The sequence below is a fragment of the Calypte anna genome, chromosome 1 (genome assembly GCF_003957555.1).
Source record: "Calypte anna isolate BGI_N300 chromosome 1, bCalAnn1_v1.p, whole genome shotgun sequence".
NCBI lineage: Eukaryota > Metazoa > Chordata > Aves > Apodiformes > Trochilidae > Calypte > Calypte anna.
In genome coordinates this window covers 10,007,021-10,025,610 of record NC_044244.1, presented here as the reverse complement: position 1 = coordinate 10,025,610, position 18,590 = coordinate 10,007,021, and the positions used below count along the sequence as shown (strand labels likewise).

Sequence of the window (18,590 nt, the reverse complement as noted above, 5' to 3'; positions counted from 1 at the left end):
TTAAAATTTGGAGAAAAGAGTATCTGATTGCAAAAATGTCGTTTCACTGTAATTAAACATTCCACTCAGTGTTGTAAACAAATATTAAGACCACAAGCAAAGAAAATACACAGTAGGGGCACAAGCAATTATGTGCTCAAGCAATACAGATGTGAGGCAGATAGATCACAGGGAAGATTTACAGACCACACTGGTCAGCTATGTGAGGGTGAGTGCTGTAGTGTTGATTCATTGATGAATGGCTTCTATCAGATTGATCAAAAATACCCTCAACAGAAGTTAAGGTCACGGCACACTGTATTCACATGAACATGATTTTGCACACAGCAAAATGCATTGTTACTATTGGGAAAGCCTGAGTCTGAGGTTGACTTCTCTTCCTCAAAAAAATCCCTTTGAGTTTAGCACAAGATCCCACATAGAGTTGAGCCAGCGACTCTTTCACCTCTTCTCTTTATGCCAGGGTAAAGGGCTTAGAGCACTGATCTCCCTTGCTTTTACCATCACTAGAAGATTTATCCCACAAGCTCCTAAACAAAAGGCATCAGAAAGAACTCAGAATTTCTCACACTTTGTTTTTCTGAAGCATGAGAACTGTCTCAACTGCCAAGGAACGGTCTAAGAAATATTCACAAATTATTTAAGACTTGCATACATAATTTATTTGTTGCCTGCTCCCCTTTTCTTTAATTCAGCCATAGCACTGCAGCAGTTCAGCACAGTGCCACATGGGGAAATGATACACACTTCAGGATTTGGCATCCTACAACAAACATTTCCTTCTCCAAGCCTCCCACTTAGCAGTCAAACACAATTAGCAGAAGCTCATCTCAAAGAGTAGTGTAGAGTTCTATTGGTAAAGGTGTGCTCATTTGTCTTTCAAAATGTAATTTGGCAGGCCCTGTTGCTTGTTAAGAAGAGTTACTTTAATACATTTTTATGATTGCTTTGACTGAGGGAATGCAAGTTTCTGCCAGCTTTTTGTTTAAAAAATGTTTTTAGTACTTTAATCACTAATGTTTTGCTAAAAGCTCTCCAAATTGTCAGTAAAACCCTTCCACATGTCACAAAATAAAGCCTCACTGCATGACTAAGTAAAGTATGTAAGGTCATAGCAATAAAATACTTTAATTTTTCTCTGAAGTCAATAGCCATGAACTTCTTTATTCAAGCAAGAGTATATGAAAATTGCTTTCTAAATGCTGAATTTTTATTCTGGTATAGTGAATGGCAAGGTTTTAGGGGAGAGGACATTATGCAGACAGTCACATTACAATGAAATACCACAAGAAGGACAATTGTTAAACCTGGCAAAGATTAGAAAAACTGACAGCTTCTCAGCAGAACATGACCCTCTCCACTCAGTCTTCAAGGACATGTTAATAAATCTATTACAAAGAAACATTCTCTTTGTTTTCTGTAAGAGTCATGAGGGAAAGTCAAAGATTTATGTAGAAACTGAGAGAGAATGAAAAATGCACTTACATTGCATGGCTCCTGATGTACTGGGGTACTGAGGTACTGGGGCCTGCTGTAACACTGAAATTTTATTTAAATAGCCCTCACACTTCATTACACTCCCAAGTTCTTGAGAGTAAAAAATTATCTCTGCTTTGGATTTGTGGTCTTGGGATCATTTACATAGACTATCCAAATAACAAGTAATAATAATTGATGTTTAATTATTTTAAACTACAATAGAATTTCTTTGCCTCTTTTTTTTCAGTTTGTCAGTTTTGAAATTGTCAGTCTCCTATTTTAGCTCTTTTTCAGCCAGCAGTGACCTGGCTCACGGCCCAAACAGGGGACATGAACATGGCAATCTCAGTTCCATCACTGAGTATATTTGTGAACATGGCAGTCATTAGAGACAAGATCTTCAAAAGTTCAAACCCAAAATTTCAAAAGTTAACAAAAAAAATTGTATCTTTCCCTGCCTTTAAATGTGGGAAAAATAACTCAGTAACTCCAGCAATTCCTCTCTATACAAGGTAAATATAATTATATTTTTATTATTTCAGTATTACTTTCAAGACCACTTAGCTCAGCTAGGTTGATGGAACACTTCTATCCACAATCAAAGCTTTCTAATCAATCTAGACCAGTTAGAGAGTATCATCATAGTACAACTTCTTCTCAAAGATATTATCAAGCTTGGGACATAAAATCAATCAAACTTTTGTGCTTGGTCTCCCTGAGACCTCTCTTCTCTTTTCTGAAAGTGACTACACAATAATACTAAGAATGCTTGTGAAATTTTGAGTTAGGTTTTGCAAGGTTATGTATTAATTAACTTACTAAATGAATTTTGAAAATCTATCAGAATAGAGCAAAATTTAAAGGTTTCTTTTTTAAATTATTCTCTAACTGCCCACTCCATTTTTTTTTCACGGCCAGTTCTCCCTGATCCTTCCAAGACTCTTGCCTTCTAGCACAACAGGACAGTTTAAGCCTCAGTGACCATGGGCTGCTTCACTGGGAGCCTCCACCTGCACCCTTGTCCACAGGCTCCATTTCAGCCCAGTCCTGGGCTATGGTATAAGTACTCCTGTCTTCTACCTTACCCCCTGGATGGATCTTGGCCCTACACCATAGTTAGCCCATCCCCGAGATATACCTCCCAGATGTATGTTGAGGCCCTGTCCTGGTTTGGGCCAGGATAAAGGTGGTTTTCTGTTTCTGTACTTTTGCTTTTAGCTAAGTCCCTTGTAAGTAGTCTCTCTGAAATTAACAGCAAGTTTCTCAGACAGTGTGTGCTTCTATGATTGATAACATTTGATGTTTATAGTTCCAGCCAGAGACTGGTATGCAGAGCCAAGGACACTGCTTTCCTCAGCTCGGAGGAAAACGTTTTACTGTCCAGGAGGATAAAGAGGTGTTCCTGCCTCCGGTTCCCGACTGCTGCCGACTCCAGGAGTCCAGCCTGGACTTTCCCAGGGCTGCCCTACAGCCTCGGTGGTGACGTGAGAGTTTATTGGGGGAAAGGGGGGAGGAATGTGGTTTCCACTTTCCTGTATATTTGTATATATTTAGTAATTTTTTCCCTATTTACCATTACTGTTTCATTAAAGTTGTGTAGTTTAGTTTCCAACCCATAAGTCTCTCTCCCTTATTCTCTCTCCTTTCTTCATTGAGGGGAGAGAGAGATTAAAGAGAGCGTCTGTTATTCGGTTTAATTGCCGGGTCAGTGTTAAACCGTGACAGGCCCTTTTCCAGTCCTGTCTCTTGGACCAATCTTTCTTTACTCCTGACTGGAAGTTCCACCTGAATCCTGGAATTTGTTTCTTTAGGACTACCAGAAATGGCTTGAAGCTGCACCAGGGGAGGTTTAAACTAAATATTAAGAAGAATTTATTTACTGAAGGAATTGTCAGGGACTGGAATTGAAAGCCCAGAGAAGTGAAGTCACCATCCCTGGGGGTACTTCAGCACCATGTAGATGAGGCACTTCAGGATATGCTTTAGTAAATTGGTGATTTTTTTTTTTTTCTTGGGGGGGGGGGAGTTGGTGGTTGCATGGGATGATCTTAGAGGTCTTTTCCAACCATGGCAATTCTGCGACTCTGTGATACAGGAATTATCCCTGCTAAAATTAGTAAGAATTGTAGAATGATGTTTGTTCTTTGCTAACAATTTGGGATTTATGTTGTTTTGAGATTCTAAGCCTAAGGCTGAGCAAGGACACAAGTCACCTTTACAGCTACTGAAAGGAACGCACACTTCCAGAGTGTTGTTCATTCTTATACAGAGTATTTCTATATGCTCCTTATCTTTAGACAAAAGTGAGTTACATTACAGCTTCTTATTGAAGTAAAATCCTGGCCTAATAAACCACAACAGAATTCTAAATAAAAAAATATTTAAGAAGATAACTTAAGAGGTTTTCTACAATATACATCTACTTCTACTTGGTCAGTTCTGAACTCTATTCGCCCTCTTCCCATCCAAAAGAAATCATGCAGGATGACACAACCCCCCCTCACATCCTCAAACTTAGTATTTCATCCAGGGGGAAAAAGGAATCACATAGCTTGGGGGGGGGGGGGAGGGGGGGGGAATGGGGAAATCTGGGTACTGTTTTGCCAACAATATTCAATGTTTCACATAATCACAGTTTCCATTTTAATAGCTTTGTTTAGCTAACAAAATAATAGCCTATATATCCACTCTTTTTTTTTTTCTTTATGAGTGCCATGAAGTTACTTGTCATGATCTTGCTTAAGTGAGGAGGTTCACAGGGCTGTTGTGACAGACATCCAAACATAAAAAGAGCTCTTGGGAGAAGAAAAAGTCAGAAAACAGAAATAACCACTCTAGTCCATGTGAGTTATTATTATTGCTTTATAATTGCTATAGATATTTTCCTTTAACTCCAATTTTTACTAGTCTCAAACAACCTGCTCAGAGGCAGCAAATTCTATCTTTTTGCAACCATAGCCATTTCCAAAGTTACACTAATACTTTCTGTTTCTAATACATGCCAGAGACTGATTTTTCTCACAACACATTTCTTAGACTCACAAGTGATCCAGTGTGGAATACATTAAAAATGCTTCTTCCCAAGCACTCCGAATGTTCAAAGAAATCAGTCTGAGTATGTTAAATATGTCTTACTCTCTGCTATATATAATGTATAAAAAAAGATTACAGCTGCTCCCTAGCAACTCACAGATGCCTTCATTCTTGAAATTCATGGCAACAACACAAAGGAAAAAAACATCTCAAAAGTTTACTGTAGCTGCTGTTTTTCAGAATCACTTGTCTGATAACACTGCTGTAAAAGTCTGGGATGACAAGTGACAGGGAAGCTGATGCACTGAAAACATTGATATATCATGATAGCGATGTGCACATTAGGAAAAATATTATCAGCTAGTTTGCTTCTAAGTAAAACATGCAGGATGAATTCTGCAAGATATTAGGAATATTAATGCCACAGTTTATATCACAGGGACGGTAAGTAGTGCCAGAGTCAATTACAAAGTATCAGGGATAATTTGTATGATGGAATAATCAGATACTATTGGCTGCTGATAATTAACAAAGCAGTCTTGAGGACTTAAAAATTAAGATGTAATTTTTGCAATCGTCACTTTTTATTCAAATCTTTGTAAAACATGAGTTTAACTTTGTACCTCTGCCATTGGACAGACATAAAACCAGATCTAAAAATCCCCCTTTTAAAAGAAAAATGTATTTTGAGGAACACAATTTTGTTTCATAATGATAGAAATACAATATTAAAAAATAAGACTACATTATTTATAGGTTTCACAGGAGCTTTAGCTAGGGCTTTTAACCAAGATTTGTTGAGAACCAAAAATTCCAGGAACAACAAGAGGAAAAAATAATTTCATGTTTCTTCTTCATTTCTGTCACTAATGTAATTTTTCAAACTCTTATACTCAGAGGAAATTCTGTCCTGCCTCAGACACACTTACAATTTAGAATGTACTGAATTTCCCCCAAAGGTAATTTTAACTTGCAGAGGACTAGCAGTCTTTTTGGTGTTTTACTAACAACAGGACTTGGAAAGCAATTATCTATAATGGTCTTGTTTGTTTGTTTTGTCGTGTGGGTTATTTTTAAGGAAAATCTTTAATTTGCTCTCAGCTTCTAAGAAAATCAACAGAACATAAGCACCAATACAACAGTTTTTATTAGTCCTAAAGCCAATGGGAAGATTACAAATGAATGAAGAACAGTGGATTGCTCAAATATTATCCAGATCACCAAATAGTAATTAAAACTATGGTAATATTAGGCCATCACTTCCCTTCAGCATGAGCAAGCTTTGCTAATGCAGCCACCTATTCTTAGTGACTTAACAGCTGATTTTCCTTTCCTCTTCAAAATGCCAAGTGATTTCTAAGGGGGCAAAGGGATAGTAGCATCTGCAGATAATAAAGGAGGCTTCCTGTTTTTTGACATTCTCTTAATTTACATTTGGATTACAAAGACAACTTTCAAAGGTGTCTTCAAATTTCCCAGTCTGCATTTTTAGAAGGGATTTAGTTTTCCTGAGATCTCAACACTGGTTGGCAATGTGTAAAGTTAACAACATAGTTGCTCTATTTTTTTTTGTCTGCAGCCTTAGTGTTTGGTTGCACATAAAACAGAGCAGTGGCTGTGGTATACATCACATCAGACATAATTTTATAAATACTGTATTACTAAAAAAAAAAAAAAAAAGTACTGCACTGTAGAAATTTTTAACCAATCTTAATCATCTCATATATTAATTCTGGTAAAAGGACTCCAGCTTCTCAAAGAATACCTGAAATGCCCATGTTTCACTATAACAGCTCTCCATAATTCCATTCCAAAGAAATCCTGAGCTTACCTCCCTTCACCACACTCCACTCAGACAGAAAAACGCTGCCCATGCTGGAGGCATGAGGCAAAAGAAGCATATGGAAATAGTCTACAATAGCCAATTTATGCTTAGAAAGTATTCCAGCTATTCAGAGCACTGGTCTCATACAGAGTCCACTTACTGATAAACTATTTCATTGCATATTACTGAAGGCATAAAAAAATTAAAGAGTTGTTTCTTTCAGTTTTTCTCCTTCTGTCCCTTAGAAATGCAATATAACAAAGTGAAATTACACAGAAAACCACAGTAATAGACATACTGACCCCAATTTGAAAAATACGCTGAATTCAGGGAAGTTTCAGCAAATGTAAAACCAGTAACCCACTGAGGCTACAAGAAGTCCTTCAACAAAATCAAAACACTTGTGTTTTTTTTATAATGTTAATTTCAAAATTAGTTTTCAAAATTTAGATTAGTTTGTTTTATATGGTTCAAAACACCTCTATTTTATTTGGTATTCAAAAAATGGTGTTTTTTTTTCCACTGAGTACAACAAAAAGAGGCAAAAGGAGAAAAGAAAGGATCCAATTTTTTTTATTAGTTTTGAGATATGTCACAGTCATCCTCACTGGATGGCAAAATTTATTCACTGAGTATGAAAGTTTCCCTAATTCCCATGTTTTACTCATTTAAGTACTTACTTTCCTTTCTTAAAGCACTGGAGAGTACTGGTATTAAATATATTTTTCGCTTTCAGGAGTGGAACAGCATGGAAACTGCACATACTCTCATCAATATATTAATATTTTCTATTTCATAAAGAAGAATTTTCTTTGAATTTCAGTTGAAAAAATAGTGACAATCTAATCGGAATCTTCAGCAATCAACATTCAAATTAAATTCATCTTGTGAATCCCATAGAAAAAACTTCAGGAAAAATATATTTTTTTTCCTCTAATCATAAAACTCTCCATTACTCCAACCTTAAAAAAGGTGAATATAGTATATCCTGGAACATTGCCATATATTCCCTAGGTCCATCTGGTAGTTCACAGAATAGCATGAGGTACAAAACTCTTTGCCTTTGGCTCAAACTGAATATAACCTAATAAATATAGTATTAAAGAATATAATGTGGACATTTCAATTCTATGCATCCCCCTTTTTTTAAAGAAATAAGTTCAAATTCCTATAAAAGTTTTGCTAATTTCTCCCATTAACTTTACCAGGTTTTTATGAAGAGCCGTACAGATATCCTGCCTATAATAGAGAAAAAGTCAGAATAAAAGTGTATAATTATAATCTGTTTTTCAAACTGCCATTTGAAGTAGCAATTTGAGAACACCTATGAAAGTAAGAAAGACTTAGAGAAATACAAATTTTGCATCAATTTCAAGGAAGCATTTAGAGCCTTCATAGCACAGACTCCTCTACAGGTAATGAAAAGAACATGGCAAGTTATATTTGACAGCCTCTGTAGGTAAATAAGTGGCCTGCCCCTACCTGTAGAGCTCTAGAACATATCTCTATCTTAGCTAAAATCTGTAATAAGTCTAACAGGAAATTACCCCTAGGTTATAATTTGTGGCAGAAGGAAGCTTTCCTGAACATTCCCGCTCCAGGACAGTTCAAATGAGAGACCAGTCTCTCTCACAAGTCACACATCTCAGTTAAGCTCTAGATGCTGATCCAAGACCTGAAAAGCTAAAAGCATGGACTAGGAATCTGCTGCCAATCTGAGTGCTTCAGCAGACTCACACCATCTGTGCATGAGGCACACAGACCTCACACTGAGCAATGGATGAAATGTGCTCATGCAGAACCTCAGCTGGGTGTTCAGCAAGAACGAGCTAATTATTATAAAACAGCATTCAAGAGATAAAATAAATAAAAAAATTCTAACATTTGCTGGTGGACTCATTCTGTGAATGGAATTCATCACCACATGTCAAATATCCTTATGTAGCTCTGTTTCATTTTGGAGCAAGAAACTGTATTTCTGTCTCAGTATGAATAGCATTTAAAGGCCGAGTCTATATGGGTTCACTCTACAGCTCCTGGGACTATAATAACAGCATGCCTTATGAACATCATGCATGGATTGTTTTTGCAGTGATGTATCAAAAAGGAAACAGATTTGGAGACTAGATTTCCTTGGAACTGCCTTTCTATCTGCTGTTTTGTTCAATTATGCCATTGCTTGAAAAGGTTACACAGTACAAGTTGGCATTTTTTAGCCGTAGCAGTTACAGTGAAGCTCCAGTGTGTTTGTCACATCATTGCTCTTGACACAAACCCACATCTTTAATAGAGCATTTATGTAAAGAAGGATTCTCTTCAATCAGTTTGGAACAGACAAACTTGTGCATTGCTATAAGGCATGTTTTCTACTCTAAGGTCTTCCTTTCTGTGTACTGCAGGGATCCCTCCCTCCTCTCTCCTGTCCCTAGAGGTACTTTAGAAGCTGGAAATCAGAAGTATACTTGTTGTAGTTTATTAGATTAAAAGAGCTGTCTATTAGCTTAGTCATGGGCCTTTGCTGTTAAAGGTCTAGATAAAAATGGAAGTTGCACATATTTCCATCAAAATGGGACTATGTATTTACTTAATTCTGTAGTTCAGTAGGCTCTTAACCTGTTTTCGGTAGGGTTTTGGTTTTTTTGGTTTTTTTGGTTTTGTTTGTTTGTTTTTGTGGGTTTGTTTTTTGTTTTTTTTTTTGCATGCTGAAGTAACTATTCACAGGTAGAGAAAGAAACTTTGAACATTGTGTGCAGGTTTTTTTTTTGTCTTTAATAAGACAAGACGCTTACTGATAAATGAAGCTACTGAGATCAGATACATCCTCAATATTTGATTTGCTACATGGATTTTAAAATTCTATTAAGTTTATTTACTCTGTAATACCAGAACAGTTCCATAATGCCTGACAGTACAGAGATCATGTGTAAGACAAAGTTATATGAACCTTTTTTACATTGAAAGGACAATTACATTACCTTTTTTAAATCAAAGCAAAACAGTACAGAGTTCATGTGTAAGACAAAGTTATATGAACCTTTTTTACGTTGAAAGGACAATTACATTACCTTTTTTAAAACAAAGCAAAACAAAACAAAACCCAATATTTATAAGAGTGAAGGGCATACACTAAGCTGTCTCTCTGTTGAGAAGCATTTAAAACAAGCACACTGAACATCTTAAGGAGGTACACTCCTTAACAAAGATTTTCCTATTTAACCTGTCTTCTTGCTTTCAAGTCTCAAGTAGTTGTACATACAACACCTTCTTACAAACATTCCCTTTGCTTTTCAAGGGAAAAGAGATGTATTAAATCACAGAAAGGACCCAACCATACCTTTTTTAAGCTTAGCAACTACAGAGGCAGTAGATCAAGCTAAGGCCTCCATTTTTTGTGTAAAAATGTTTGTCTGGTTTTTTCAAACTACTTTTTTACCTGCCTGAAGTGTATATTGAATGTTACTAGGCATGATTCTTAGCAAATGCAAATCAGTGTAATTCACTGAAGTCAGTGGAGTTCTGCCAGCTTTCAACCAGCTGAGTGTTTTGGCATCTTGAATCCTGACTTCCTGCCTTGTTGAAGCAATCACTGCATTACTATAATGAGGCTATTACATTGGTATTAAATCCAAGTTGGAGTTCTCCCAGATCTTGCCTAAACTCCTAAGCAGTCCCAAAAAAAGCAGTCTTTAAAAATGCATAAAAACTATTTTTGGAAGACCATTTTGAGACCATTCCCAGATAGTATAAATAAGACTTGCAGGACACAGGGAGGAACTACACTTAAAACACAATCCATTTTACCAGTAACACAATTTACATTTAGATGTTACTAGTATTTCTGTTGATTCATATCACCAACGTAGTAACTTACCACAAGTACATTAGAAGAAGAATGATCTGAAGCTAAAGGTATAAATGAAAAAAGGAAACAAAAAAATTACAAAAATGTAACTTTAGCTGAATCAGTGAAACTTCTTTCCCTGAGTCCAAAGAGAGGCCATGAGCTTTAACATCACTTGGTTAAATCAAAACTGATTTTCCTTAAACAAAAAAAAGACATTTCTCATACCAAGAACCTGTCTGATCAAAGTAGAGTTTTCCTACCCTACATGCTCTGGTACTACATCAGCTCACAGAAAGCCATGTCTGCTACTTAATACTAGGGATGCTCTGCTCCTTATTTTTTTGTATTAACCATAGTGCTTTTAGAGGGAGGAGGGTTAGAAAATTAGCAAATAAATTTACTTCTTTTTTGTAGTTTTCCAGAAACATGAAGACTACATACTACAGACTTGATCTAAACAATTCTGGAGCTAGAAGTAATGAGTCAGAAACAAAGCTGAAAATTCAGTCTGACTTTTAAGTATTTTTAAAGCTTCATCAATTGAAGGCAAGTTCTGTGAGCAAAAGTGACAGGCGTGCAAGCATGATGTTTTTAATGTCCTGTAGTCTCCATTTTTCCAAGATTATGGTTCATTTCAGAAGGAATCTGACTAAATGTTAATAGACAGCAAGCAGGAAAAAAAATGTCATCCAAAAAATGGGGCAGTGAGTGACAACAGCCTGAAAACTAGAGAAAAGAGGAAGAAGGGAGAAACTGCCATGGCTCACACCTCACAAGGCTTTGTATTCTTCTTTGCAGACAAGACAGCTAATTAAAAACTTGTGGCTAGAGAAAGACATCATGTAATTTAGGTCAAACAAATTGCTTCAATATTTTAAGGATATCTTACATGGGAACATCTCCTTGTCATGCTTGAAATCCTAGGATTACAAGCACGTATTGATCACCTCGTGGATACCCTCTAAAATAACTTACTGTTTGCTTCAAGTGTGCTATAAATACTGGCTTTCAAAAAGAAACTTAGTTACTGTATTCACAGATTTATGTCATTGTGGTATACTTTAGGTACAGCCAGTAGTACTACATACTGTTATGCTTGCCTAGCATTTCACATTAGAAGGCTGTTCAGCAGCTTGAAAGTTTAATGCAAATTAACCACATAAACTAACATTTTACTCAGGGAAATGAAGAGTGACAGAATCAGTCTCTTGGATTTTCATTATCCATTTTGCTATGTGGTTTCTGCATGGGAATGCCAGGCAAAAATGTTGAGACATTAATGCATTGTTGGAAATCCTCTGTAACTCTCTTTTTTTTTTTTAAATACCCTATTGTCCCTCCACTGTAAAGTAAAAACTCAAAACATAAATTCAAAGATTCACTGTTAAACCCTGATATTTATCAAATTTTAGCCTGAAAAGTGCTTGCAAGTCGCTGCAGAAATTGTACCATCTAAATCTCTGAGAACCTGCACAGGTGCATTCCAACCCAGAGAGCATCATTCTAGAGAAGGTCACACATCCTCTGCAGCTAAAGCTCAAACTTGCTGTGGTCTCTCTGGTGATCTCCACACACTTGTGATTTAAGCAGTGAGGGAAGAAGGAGATTATAACTGAATGAAAAACAAAGGGCAAGAAGTTGGGATATGGAAATAGGAAATAACAGACTGGAAAATGGCATTCAAAAAACAGGAAGAGAAGAGACTGGAAGGGAAGGAGAAATAATAATTAAAAAAAAATGCCACAGCTCTGGAACTGAGAACTGATGATGGAAAAAAGGCAAGAAGAAGGAAGAAAAATAATCTCACCAATCTTCATTTATGTTTCTCATGTATATGCAGTTATACAGGACTTCCTTCTAGAGGATGGTGGTGATCTCATCTAAACTGGTTTCCACAATGTAAACATGGAATATGTGCTACTCATCTAGCCTCCTCTTATAGTCAGTAAAGAGAAAATGTCCTTCTGGGACAGGATTCACATAAGCCATGGGAATGTCTGGGTAAAAAATCATTAAAGTCAAAGGAATACATTGATATGTAGTGTTCAATCTGCAAAACTTCAGACCTGATTTTTCTCTTTGTTTCTTATTATGCAAATATTCATTTCATAAATGAGGAGCTTATGACTCTGAAAACCAAATCTCATGCCTTCATGTTCAATTCCTCAGCACCAAGGACTTCTGTTGGATAACAGAATAGCTTGTTTTCCTAACACAACAGCAAAATTTCCAGTACTATGTAAAGCCAGAGACCCACTAAGTCACAGAAAGAGGCATGAGACTTGCACAGGATAGGGAAATAAATATGGTTGCATACTGGATCATGATGTATACAGACAAAGTTGTATAGACAGTGTAACCTTAATGTTTTCGGAATTGTGACTTCATTCTTCTGCAATCTCAGATGTTTTTTCATCCTCAATGAAAGGAATATAATACAAAAGTTTCTTCTTAATGACACAAAGATTTTAAGTTGTTCCCTAAACCCTACTGTGGATTAAACTGGAATGGCCAAATAAAAGTAGTTTTCATTCTCATCTATGCTTCTTCTAATCAAAAGCTGCCTCATCTCAGGAATTTTTCAATGCCATGAATTGTTGTCTCCTGGATACTTTATTTGACAAACATGTAACATAAAAGCACTTGCTTCAGGTGGCCATGCTGCAACAATGGTAAGCCCTATGTCTGATACTGAAAAGCTGATAAAATATTGGCAATGAGGAAGCTGTGAAATGTTAAGAGAGTAAATTGATAGATGTCTATGTTATTAATTTCTCCCTCAGTAAGCAGTGTAAAAGAGAAACATTGCAGTTTAATTCCCAAAAAATCTTTATATTATGTTGGGATGAAATGACTATAGATTATGTACACTCTTGATTTCACTTTTCTAGTTATTTCAATCTAAGACGTCTTACCTTAGCAAGCTGGTCCACTCCACTTGCAGTTCGTGCTAATGTTACAAGATCTTCTTGCATCTTATCTACCCATGACTTTATCCTACAGAAAACAATAGGAGAAAAAAACATCCAATCAGATCCAATATATCATCCAATGGGATATGAAACTTGCATAAAATTACAGAGCACAAAAAAATGGCAGAAAGTCAAAATATGGTAATATAATTGAATACATGCACAAGACTTGTCTTTGACTGCTAAGAATTAAAACGGCCTGGAATGTTGTTCTCTTTCAGTGACATCCCCAACTCTCTTCCCAAATCCTGAGACAGTCAGGGAGCAGAAGCAGAATGGGTAAAAAGACTGGACACTCCATGAGTTTGTCTTCAAGTGCCCCAGCAGATCTCTGTTTTGCAGGGTTTAACATCTTACTAAATACTTAGAAAACAAAGCATGGCATGGAAAATATCTCCAAGTGGACACAATATTTCAGCAGTTGGCCAAAGGCTCCTTTTATCCACTGTAGCGGACGAACCCTATCTTTCGATTTTTCTTGATATTCCTTGCCCTTTGTGTGATTTGACCAATCTTCAGGCCATTTTGACATTCTTTGGTGAATATTTGCTGCACCTTTTGAACTACTTTTCTCCCTGTATCCAAATATAAAGTCGACCCTTTCAGGTTACTGTCATTGCCATCCCATGGAGACTCAACCAAGGCTAATAGGTGCATTAGGTTGAGTCATGGTCTATATTTTTTTTTTCCCCTGCATGTTATAATCAAAAGTACACTTACTGGCTTGTTTCTTCACTCATTCACAACCTACATCTCTAACTTGGCCATATGAAAGTGATCTATGTTGGGATTTAGGGACTAATTACGTTTTCATTGACTATTACAATTGATTCTGTCATTGTTTTAATGTTCCCAAACCTTCCCTTATATATTTTCCTTTCCAAAATCTGATTTAAAATAAATCAACTTCCTTGTTTAAATCTCCACAAAGCCCTTATGTTATATAAGCATTTAGTTTTGTTTACAAATCTGTTTTTTAAAAATCACCTCATATGGCAAATTATGTTTCATGTGTACCTGTGAGAACAGTACCAACTGTTTGTATACCAAGTATGAAGAAAAAGAAAAAAGAAAATGCTATCATCGGCCATTTTTTAATGGTTTCTATTTTTCTGTGTGAAAGAATGAGGTATGTGAAAGGTGCAAAATTGAAACCCATTACCCCAAAGTGGTTTCAAAAGCATAAAATAAATAATTGAACACACTGAGATTTTTTTTTTATGATCCATTTAAGTTATAAAAATTCTGGGTGTTATTTCTAAGAGGAGTTGATAGAAAAAAATCAGTGAGGATTGATTTTTAAATTGACTTTTTTCATTTCCTGCTGCTTTGTATTTTTACCAGGATTATCCTCTCTTTCCTAAAAGGAAAGTGAAATGGTGAGAACACATAACAGTTGGTTAGCTAAATTTGAAATTTTGGAAGAAATTAGCCTTAAAAACATTAATTACTTATAACTATTATTACTTATAAAGGAAAAAACGGATTATTTTCCTCTTTAAGTTGCAAAAATATGCTTGATTTTTCAATAAATACTTCTTATACATTGTTTAGAATTCTTGCCTCCATACAGTTAGGCCACATTTTGCCTTTTGAAGTTAGTGAAGACTAGTTTTTGTTTTCTTATTTTTGTTTTAATCTGCAATTGAACTATGCGTCTCCTTCAGTTAATGGAAAAATGAATCTTCAGAGCTGACCCATTCTATTCTCATCCAGGTGAGCTGAACTACCTATATTCTGCATTGCCACCAGTGGAGTCCTACACAGCCTGCATTCCTAGTCCTGCATCACAGCATATCTGGGCTACACACTTGGCATTTAGGCAGACAATGGCAGATTTATGGTAGACAATACCAATTTCTAAATGGGAATAGAAAGAAGTCCATCAATTAGTGGCAGTTTCACATCCCATTTGTAACTTGAATATAAATAATAATAATAAATATGTTTTTTTGATGTATCCATCCTAGTCTGTTACTACTGTCTGTAGTGGAAACTGTCCTTTGCTTATTTGTTTGTACAACATCTAGTTCAGCAGGGTCCAACATAATGAAGAGCAGCAAATTCAAAAGGATTTTTCTAGACTACTATCAAAAAATACAAGTGATTAAATGTTATTCAGCAACTCTAAGGAAGCTCAGTAAAATTACTCTTGCCTTCCCACAAGATTTTAAATAACATCATTAGTATTATTTTTAAGGTCTAACATCAGTATTTCTGCATCTCAATTCTCCCATCTTGCCACCAGACAAAAACGTACATATAAGATTTCGTGTTCCTCACAGACTGTTTTTCAGAAACAGAGACAGTCACATCCTAAAACTTTTTGAGAAAATTTGACAGAACTTTGAAAATGTTTGTTTTTTCTTAAGGAATCACATTATCTCATAATGTTTTCTTTAAAAAAAAAGCATATGTCTTTAAAAAAAAAAAATAAACAAGAACCTCTAGGCACTGAAAAGCTTTTCTGGCATTTCTTTTAAGTGAAGCCTGTAGCACAATATCTGTGTGACAGCTGCTCATGATCAGAGTTTATTTAACAATTGGAAAGCTGTCACAGCAAACGTGAGCTCCCGTGACTTAAAGAACCAGCAGCCCTTTTTTTTTTCTTTTTTTTTTTTTTTTTTTTCTGCAAAGGGAACCAACAGGAATCCTGTACAAAAAGTTAGCTTGTGATGTTCCATTCAAAGGTGATTACATCAATACAATTCATTTTAAACCCCTTTCCTCCAAAACAGGTTTTCCCCATGTCAAGCAATGACAAGACAAAGGACTGGGTACATGCCTTTCCACAGCAACTTGGAAGTGATTTGAATGATGACAGGGTCTGTTTGATTAAAGGCAGACAGACACGGGTCACTTACTGGGCAATTAGAAGGTACAACCCTGCTGCTGTCATGTGGACTGTGATCAGATTGATGAGGAAACAGCCAGAACACTAAACACTACAGAGCCAGCCATCCACATTACACCAGCAGCCACCCTAGCGTAACAGCTGGTTTGACAGCACAGATAGCTTAACATTTTTTTAAAACTTTTCTTCTTTTTTTTTCCTTTTCCTTTTTAAAGTAGGAAAATTATATTTCTAAAATCAGAGGATTTTCACAGGTATGACCCTAATCACACTAAGCAGAACTTAATATAGGAGGTGCTAGCCTAAGAAAGGTTTTTTAACTTCATTAAATCCTATTTTTATGTTAAACTCATATGCCAAACTATGCTTGCAGAACTAGCACTGCACAACTACAAGGGTATTAAAAAACTAAGATATCTAGATGTAGGACAGCCTGGCTAAAAGCTTATTCCTGCTGAAAATGATGCAAATCTTTTTTCTGCTGACTTCAAGGATAGTAGATTCATATAATATGAATAATGCCATAGTTTTTTAGACTGCTCACACTAATTCAACATCCATTAGCTCTCTTCTAGGATAATATCTTACAAGCTAAAGAGGCAGGTGTAGAACATCTCTGCCAACCAAAGTCAATTGGTATGTTGAAGATCCATACCCAGTTCTCTTCTGTTAAGATTATATATTGCTAAAGTTTCTGAATAGCTCCTGCATACAAAAATAAAAATAATTAAAGTAATGAAATCTGTAAGTAGAAAGAGGACGAAGTGTTCTAAAAATACACCAGTATTTCTTACATTATCAAAAAGGAAAAAAGTATGTAACGCACTTGTCCTAATTCAGTAGAAAAGTGGTGTCTGAAATATGAAGATAAATGAGATTAGACTCAGAAACAGTGAGAGAACAAGCCTCATAACATTTTTTCAAGATAAACACACTCTATTTTCCTGCTCAGAAAAACCTTCCCTTTCAGAAAAAGATGCTTTTTAGAAGATTTTCTGTCAATGAAAGAGTGGGGAAAGGCTATGAAATTATCATAAAAGCAGTATTCTCAACCATTCTTTGTCCCTCTTAGACAACACTAAAGGGCAAACAGAAACTGCTATTGTGATTTATAAAAGGCATGTGAAAGAAAAATACATGTTACAGTGGAATTACTGACCTCTAAAAAGAAATTATTCACGTTGCTGCATTTATACCTCCTACTGCAAAACTACTGATTTTTAATACCAATCTGTATTTTGATGACCTATTAACCCGAGAGTCATATTTCAGGTATGTAACTGGATGGACAAATTTATAAAGAACCAGGCTTCTGAAGTAGAAGTAAAGGCATGTTTTGTGAAACACTGAACAAACTGTCATAGTGTGCTAAAATCCCACTGCTTCTACACCACGGAAAGAAAATGGTCAGATATGGAGACAGATGCAAAGACCACTAAAATCCCATGGTTATTATATCAAGCTCTTGAATCTCCACTGCATATCAAGAAAACTAATAGAATATTTTGTAGTTCAGATGTGTTATAAAAAAAAATTAAGGAATAATAGTCATAGAAGTATTTGTGAATTTTCCAGATCTTACTGTAGAATTCATAACAGTCCACCCAGATGTCATCAAGTGGAGAAGATTTAAATTCAGCATCTAGAGACATGCTCACCTCATTCTGTAACCTCTATAGTCATGAAACCCTTAAGGTGATGTACAGCCCTCCAATACTAATTTTTCTATATTTTCAAAATCTGCTTATGAACGATATGAAGGTATGACAGTTTACAAATATAGTATAGATACTATCAGTAGTAAACACTAATTTGCAGTGGATTTGAAAATTTAAGTGAAAAGGGTGTGTGCTGAAAGAGTTGAGAGATCCCACTTTACTCCAGTCCTATAATGCTACAGGCATATATATCTACTGCCAGCTATTTGTTGAAAAATATACCACACAATTTTGTGTAAATGTTTGGAAGAACTTTTGTGTAATAAAAGCAAAGCACAGAATAATTCATCACATTTAGTGACTGCACTGAGTGAAAAATATGGGGAAGCTAAACCATCTCTTTGCATGCAAATGCATTCACAAAATGCATCATCTGCTTCATAGGCAAAGATATTTCCTCTGTTGTCAAGAAGAAAAGCAAGTACTTTGTTTCTTTATCCTCTGACTGCTTATCTGTCCAAATGTGACAGGCTGCAGGGCATGTAGCCTGCAAGGACTTTCTAGGTATAAGACAGTCCCAACAGCCAAGGCCAGAGGGACCATCTTGTTCTTTCCTGGTTTCAAAATGTAAAATCCTTACTTGGAATTGTTATTCTACATTTGTCAAACTGAGACATTTGTGAAGTGAGACATAATTTCTCTGTCATTCTGTAGAAAGGGTCAATGTAGACAGAAGACTTTCCAGGATGCACTTGATTTTTCATAGCAGGCATTTTAGTGTTTACACTTGGGATTTTTAAGCTATTTTTTCACATGTTTAAGTCACCCAGTCACAGAAGCTATTACAATTTTCCATATTTTTTTCCTTTTTTAAACACTCCTGCTCTATATAAACATGTGTCCTCTCCATCTCAGCCTTCACAGA

At 35.9% G+C, this 18,590-nt stretch overlaps 1 protein-coding gene across 2 annotated transcripts in view; it reads right to left on the bottom strand.

Annotated features, from left to right (window-relative positions):
* The window catches only part of CACNA2D1 (calcium voltage-gated channel auxiliary subunit alpha2delta 1), a 372,848-nt gene that overhangs the window by 306,254 nt on the left and 48,004 nt on the right, over positions 1 to 18,590 (bottom strand). For both annotated transcript variants that reach the window (XM_030446297.1, XM_030446305.1), the window contains exon 2: positions 13,097 to 13,178. In XM_030446297.1, coding sequence (XP_030302157.1) covers positions 13,097 to 13,178 — 82 coding nt within the window. The remainder of the gene's footprint in view (positions 1 to 13,096; positions 13,179 to 18,590) is intronic.